General features: G+C 43.0%; 3 protein-coding genes across 3 annotated transcripts in view; all 3 read left to right on the forward strand.

Moving 5' to 3' along the window:
* The window catches only part of LOC134449882 (3',5'-cyclic-AMP phosphodiesterase 4C-like), a 72053-nt gene that overhangs the window by 42184 nt on the left and 22369 nt on the right, over positions 1-7500 (forward strand). The window lies entirely within an intron of this gene.
* Positions 906-3417, forward strand: LOC134449940 (zinc-binding protein A33-like). Its single transcript, XM_063199978.1, has 2 exons — positions 906-1127; positions 2064-3417. Exons 1-2 carry the CDS (start codon positions 906-908, stop codon positions 3234-3236), a joined length of 1395 nt encoding a protein of 464 aa, XP_063056048.1. The 3' UTR covers positions 3237-3417.
* On the forward strand, positions 4364-6889 carry LOC134449924 (nuclear factor 7, brain-like). The gene is made up of 2 exons (XM_063199977.1): positions 4364-4733; positions 5687-6889. Exons 1-2 carry the CDS (start codon positions 4512-4514, stop codon positions 6851-6853), a joined length of 1389 nt encoding a protein of 462 aa, XP_063056047.1. The 5' UTR covers positions 4364-4511; the 3' UTR covers positions 6854-6889.

Raw genomic sequence — 7500 nt, forward strand, 5'->3', positions numbered from 1 at the left:
TGGGGGCAGCCGTGGCCTAGTGGTTAGAGAGTTGGTCTTTCAATCTAGGGGTTGCCGGTTCGAATCCCCCCTGACTTCTCCCTACATCTCCATCCATGGCTGAAGTGCCCTTGAGCAAGGCACCTAACCCCACATTGCTCCAGGGACTGTAAACAATACCCTGAAAAACAATAGTTGTAAGTCGCTTTGAATAAATGAAAGCGTCCGCTAATGTAATAATGTAATGTAATGTAATGTGGGAAATTGGCTTCTTGTGATATTATAAAAGTAGGAGGTATGAGGAAAGTAGCCTACTCAGAAGTGCCATCGCCATTTTCTTGGGTTTATTACTGTAAGCAACAAGTTACAGATTAACAGACTGTCGCTGTTAGTAACAGCTTGTGGCCGTCCAAGTTTTGTCAGTTCGACTTGACAGATAGACAACAATTCATAATAGGACATTAAATGAATCATAGACTTTCGGGAAATTCAGTGTGTGGTTCCAACATAAGGCCATAACAGCAAACTGATTCGTGTCAGTTGTTGCCCTTTAGTTATGCATTTCATTCCAAGTAAAATGACAAATAGTCTACTTGAATAAAATAAATCTTACAGTCCGGCTTTTACAAAATATAGGAAGACAGTGCTGCACAAATCACACTTGTGCTGAGCGGATAGTGTTCTTCCAAATGGTGTGCTTAGACCCCATGGCTTCACCTGGCACACCCATCATATTCGACGCATGCTCCGATTCTGCAAATTGTCCACGTGGCTGGAATGAGGTGAAGTGGAATTTGAACTTTGAAGACTGGAATGCAAAGCACAGTCATTTGCTTAGTTAATTTGCGTAACACACTGCCTGGACAACTAACGTTGATATTTTGATACGGTCGTTTGTCTGGAAAACTACTGGCTGTATAGAAACGATGGCTTCTTCACTGGAAGAGGAACTGTGCTGTCCGGTTTGCACTGATATCTACACGGACCCAGTCCTACTGAGCTGCTCTCACACCTTCTGCAAGTCCTGTGTTCAGCGGTCCTGGGCCAGCCAAGGCTCCAGGGTGTGCCCCATCTGCCGGAGGACGAATCCTCAAGAGGAGCCTCCAGTCAACCTGGTGCTCAGGAACCTGTGTGAGCGCTTTGTGCAGGTATATCATCAACTGAAACATTTTGTCATCATAAAATTTGGTGATCTTGATAATGCCCCAAACATGTTACTTTAGACAATCAAAATATGACTATTCTATCAAAATATAGTCCAAGCAATAATTAAAACCACAATAATTTTTTCACCATCTTGAAAAATGGGTGCCATATTGTTTGTTCACATGGATTGCGTACTTTCCTGTTAGATTAGGCTGTAGATCATTACTGTGCCAAATTCAGCGTTTGTACACAACAAACAATTAGGTGTCAATTTGTCAGAGTAAACTATAAATCCAAATAGGGTATTTGCAACACTGTGTAGAATCAAAATACTCAACATTGAGGAGAATTAAAGGGCAACTCCTGCCAATTTCAATGTGCTGTTGTATTGCTCATGCTACCCTTGACTTGTCAGTAACCGGTGACGCCGCAGTTTTTGACTCGGCGCTTTCCGAGATATGAGCTATTCTAATGGAGGCAACTTTTGTTTACATTTTTTTTTTAAATGACCATAGGTCTACTCCAAATATTTTCCCAAAAGGTATCGCTGTTTGCTTGCTGTCTGCTGATGTTGCATAACCTTTTGGATAATTTTGGGAATAAATAAAAATGTTTTTTTTTTTTTAAATGTAAACAAAAGTTGCCCCCATTAGAATAGCTCATATCTCAGAAAGGGGTGAGCCAAAAAATGCAGCATCACCGGGTACTGACAAGTCAAGAGTAGCGTGAGCAATACAACAGCACATTGAAATTGGCAGGAGTTGCCCTTCAACTCTGCAATTACTATTTCTCACTAATTTTGAGAGGGACCAAATGTTAAATAGAATTATAACAGTTATAACAGAGGTCATTTGAACTCTTTAGGAGTTATATTACTGTAATATGGTATTTTCTCTGTGTATCACCGAGTGATTGTTTCACTAATCTGTCCCACTCAGGAGAGGAGCAAGAGAGGAGCTGTCTGCAGTTTCCACGGAGATGCGCTCAGGCTGTTCTGTCATGACGACAAGGCGCTTGTGTGTTTCACGTGTCGAGACTCAAGGCTGCACAAGGGCCACAACTTCAGTCCCGTGGACGAGGCGGCAGCGGATCGCAAAGAGGAGTTGAAGGTGAAACTGAGCCCCCTGAAGAAAAAGCTGGAGGTTTTCAAGAAACAAAAACTTGCCTGTGATGAAACAGCCAAACACATCAAGACTCAAGTCCAGCACACAGAGAAGCAGATCAAGAAGGAGTTTGAGGAACTTCACCAGTTCCTCCGAGATGAAGAGGCAGCCAGGATAGCTGCACTGAGGAAGGAAGAGGAGCAGAAGAGTAAGACGATGAAGGAGAAGATTGACAAGATGAACAGAGAGATCTTGTCTCTTTCAGACACAATCAGAGTCATGCAAAAGAAGATGCAAGCAGATGACATCACATTTCTGCAGAACTACAAGAGCATGACGGAACAAACGTGGTTGCAGGGTTCGGATACTCAATTAAGAGCTCTGATTGATGTGGCAAAGCACTTGGGCAACCTGAAGTTCAGAGTCTGGGAGAGGATGCGGAAGATTGCACAATACACTCCTGTCATCCTGGATCCAAACACGGCACATCCAGACCTCATCCTGTCTGAGGATCTGACCAGTGTCAGACTTGGTGATATTGAGCTGCTGTTTGTTGATAACCCAGAGAGATTTAATATTTACCACATTTTGCTGGGCTCCGAAGGCTATAACTCCGGCACACACTACTGGGACGTGGAAGTTTCTTATGGAGAGGGAATATGCTGGAATGTAGGAGTGATGCTTGAGTCCATCCCAAGGAAAGCACAGAGTAACTCACTAGTCGGAGCTTGGTGTATGAGTTACGCCAACGGGGATCTTTGCCAATGGGCCACTCCGCAACCCAAGCATATTCTCACCTTGACACAGAAACCAACGAGGATAAGAGTGAAGTTGGACTGGAGCAGAGGAATGTTGTCATTCTTTGACTCTGATAGTAACACACACCTGCACACCTTCAGACACTATTTCACTGAGAGAGTGTTTCCATACTTATGTACAAACAATAAGGTCTCTCCACTGAGGGTTCTACCAGTGAAGACCTCAGTAAGAGTAGAGCAGCACAGTTAGGGCTGATACTGTGGTTACATTCAAATTGTCACGCCAATCGCTAGGGAAGAAATATGGATACACCTGGATCAATTAGTAATGGAATGAGAGGTGAGGGGAAAGCGTCAAGCTTCTTGAATACCATGGCCTGGCCAGAACTCATGTTAACGCTTGATTTGACGGTTAGTATTGATAAATTCGATCAGGTATTGATAGGGGATGGTGCTGAGGTTTGAAATGATTGAAATGTTTTTGACAGAACTACTTTCAACCTGTGCATGTCAAACAATGTTAATGCATTGCATAGCAATCATCAATCAGAAAGCAGCATCATAAACAACAATAACATGCAACATTGGGGCGGTTACAACTATACGTACAGGTATCTCTGTGTGTAATTTCATAATTTAAATATTGTATTACAAACTTATAAATGCTTGTGTAATGGTAAAAGACGATTTGTGTTTAGGTCTGCACATGTACCCACAAGATTCCTCCACATTTTGTGATGGGAAAACTGATTCTTCATAAATGATAATAAATACGTAAACGTATATTTTAAAAAAGTGTGTCAGCGCTTTGAGTCAACAGAGTGTGTGCATGTGTATTTGTGTATGTGTGCGTGTGTGTGTGTAGTATGATATCATGATGGTTTGCTAGAGTGACTTCTACATTACATTACACTACATTGCACTTGCCAGACACTTTTTAACTAAAGCGACTTACAATCGAGGACATAATTATAGTACAAAACTTGCAAATACAAAGTGCACAGGCAGTATAGAATAACTATAGATCCCAAGCAGGGTTGGTGTTTTTGTGTGTGTGTGTGTGTGTGTGTGTGTGTGTGTGTGTGTGTGTGTGTGTGTGTGTGTGTGTGTGTGTGTGTGTGTGTGTGTGTGTGTGTGTGTGTGTGTGTGTGTAGTGAGGTGTTTCCTGTTGTCAAGCTTGGTTTCCTGTAAGTAAGCTGATGTGTGGTTAACCCAGAAGCGCTGAAGCTGTCAACTGTGAGAACTTGACCTGACATGCAACAGACAGTTCACCCCTTTCACTCTCGGAGACACGATGGGGAAATAAAACTAGAATCGACTACTAGTTCCAGAAAACAAAAGTTCAGCAGATATTTTGACATGGTCATATACCTAGTTTTGGAAAGCGAGAGAACATTGACACGGTCATTTGACTACTCCGGAAAGTGAAAGTAGACTTTTTTGGAATTCTTTTTTTTCAATTGTTCAGAAAGTCCACATTTTGTCACGACCATTTGCCTGGAAAACTGCTGGCTGTATAGAAACGATGGCTTCTTCACTGGAAGAGGAACTGTGTTGTCCGGTGTGCACTGATATCTACACGGACCCTGTCCTACTGAGCTGCTCTCATACCTTCTGCAAGTCCTGTATTCAGCGGTCCTGGGCCAGCCAAGGCTCCAGGGTGTGCCCCATCTGCCGGAAGACGCATCCTCAGGAGGAGCCTCCAGCTAACCTGGTGCTGAGGAACCTGTGTGAGCGCTTTATGCAGGTATGGGTATATCATCAAGTGGAACATTTTTGTCATCATAACATGTATTTTTTGGCATCATAAAATTTGATAATTATAAAAATGCAGACAGGAATTTTCCATGCCCCCAAACATGTTACTTAAGACAATCAGAATATGACTTTTTTTTTCTAAATATAGTCCAAACAATAATTATAAACACTAGATTGTCAGCCATCTTGAAATATGGGTGCCATAGTGTTTGTTCACATGGATAGTGTACTTGTCTGTTAGAGTATATGGTTTAGCATTGGGGTGCCAAATTCATTGCCTGTGCACAATATAAATGATATACAATATACACAATATAAGTTTACCGATATTAATCCAGATAGGGTGTTTGCAAAACTGTAGCGTCAATATACAAAAGTCAATACAAAAGTCAGGGTAAAATTCTGTAGGTGGTCAGTGTAATTTTAACACTAAAGGTCTTAATTTTTGAATGCAACATTTAGTAGAATTGATTCTGAAAATGGAAAATGTTACACAGACCAAAGAGTAAAATAAACACTATGTTTGAGTGGGACCAAATGTTATCTGAGATGAAGTTAATTCCAACTCCAACTTCCAACTTCCAGATTTATATTACACTGGTAAGCTGTTTTTTTTTTAACTTTGTATCTAGTAGTAGGAAATGGATCACACTCAATTTTTCTTCTTTCTTGTTGTTTTCTTTTTATTTTAACATTGCAGGGACTGACATCACAGACGTTTCGGCTGCACAGAGCCTTCTTCAGTGTCACCATGTCAGTCCCTGCAATGTTAAAATAAAAAGAAAACAACAAGAAAGAAGAAAAATTGAGTGTGATCCATTTCCTACTACTAGATTACTTCAGAGACGTACCAACAAGACGGAAGAGCGCGGTGTGTGGAAGATAACCTTTTTACTTTGTATCACCAACTGAACGTTTGTTTCACTAATCTTCCCCACACAGGAGAGGAGCCAGAGAGGAGCTCTCTGCAGTCTCCACGGAGACAAGCTCAGGCTGTTCTGTCATGACGACAAGGTGCTTGTGTGTTTCTCGTGTCGAGACTCAAGGCTGCACAAGGGCCACAGCTTCAGTCCCGTGGATGAGGTTGCAGCGGATCGCAAAGAGGAGTTGAAGGTCAAACTAGACCCTCTGAAGAAGAAGCTGGAGGCTTTCAAGAAAGAAAAACGTGTCTGTGATGAATCAACCAAATACATCAAGACTCAAGTCCAGCACACAGAGAAGCAGATCAAGAAGGAGTTTGAGGAGCTTCACCAGTTCCTTCGAGATGAAGAGGCTGCCAGGATAGCAGCACTGAGGGAAGAAGAGGAGCAGAAGAGTCGGATGATGAAGGACAAGATTGACAAGATGAGCAGAGAGATCACATTTCTCTCAGACACAATCAGGGTCATACAAGAGGAGATACAAGCAGATGACATCACATTTATGCAGAACTACAAGTGCACAGTGGACTGGATGTGGCTCTGGCACGCTCCAGAGAGGTCTTCAGGAGCTCTGATCAATGTGGCAAAGCACTTGGGCAATCTGAAATTCAGAATCTGGGAGAAGATGCAAGAGATTGCACATTACACTCCTGTCATTCTGGATCCCAACACTGCACATCCAGGACTCAACCTCTCTGAGAATCTGACCAGTGTCAGCTTTGGCAGTGACATAGGTCTACAGCAGCTCCCCGATAACCCAGAGAGATTTGATTATCGCCAATGTTTGCTGGGCTCTGAGGGCTATGACTCCGGAACACACAGCTGGGATGTGGAAGTTGCATATGGGGAGGGAACATTCTGGAGTGTAGGCGTGATGCTTGAGTCCATCTCCAAGAAGGGAGAGGCTAACTCGCTAATTGGAGACTGGGGTGTGGGTTATATCAGAGGGACATTGTACCAATGGTCCACACCACAGCCCCCCATTCTTCTCACAGTGACTCAGACACCCAAGAGGATCAGAGTGCAGCTAGACTGGAACAGAGGAAGGCTGTCATTCTCTGACCCTGACAGTAACACACTCCTCTACGCCATCACACACACTTTCACTGAGAGAGTGTTTCCATACTTTAAGGGCTCTCCTATGAGGGTTCTACCAGTGAAGACCTCAGTAAGAGTAGAGCAGAGCTGATTGATAATTGCTCTCACATGTTTTCATTTCGTTCTGATATTTATATCCCCGAAACGCGGAGCGTCGGGGATGTAATGGTTTTGCGTGCACCGCCGCGTCCGCCGCCGCGTAAGGTATTTCGTGTTAACGCGATAACTTTTGAACGGATGTTTGGATTTGTCCCAGATTTGGTGTGTGCATGCTCTAGGGCAGGTTCATGAACTGATTCGAGTTTGGAGGTCAACAATTTCAAGATGGCCGAATTCAAGATGGCCGAATTTTTGTTTGGCCCATTACTTCTGACCGGGTGGATGGATTTGTCCCAGATTTGGTGTGTGAATGCTCTACGGTGGGTTCATGAACTGATTAGAGTTTGGAGGTTAACACTTTCAAGATGGCCGAATTCAAGATGGCCGAATTTTTGTTTGGTCCATAACTTCTGACCGGGTGGATGGATTTGTCCCAGATTTGGTGTGTAAATGTTCTAGGGTAGGTTCATGAACTGATTCGAGTTTGGAGGTCAACAATTTCAAGATGGCCGAATTCAAGATGGCCGAATTTTTGTTTGGCCCATTACTTCTGACCGGGTGGATGGATTTGTCCCAGATTTGGTGTGTGAATGCTCTAGGGTGGGTTCATGAACTGATTACAGTTTGGAGGTTAACAAT

The sequence above is a fragment of the Engraulis encrasicolus genome, chromosome 1 (genome assembly GCF_034702125.1).
Source record: "Engraulis encrasicolus isolate BLACKSEA-1 chromosome 1, IST_EnEncr_1.0, whole genome shotgun sequence".
Classification (NCBI taxonomy): Eukaryota; Metazoa; Chordata; class Actinopteri; order Clupeiformes; family Engraulidae; genus Engraulis; species Engraulis encrasicolus.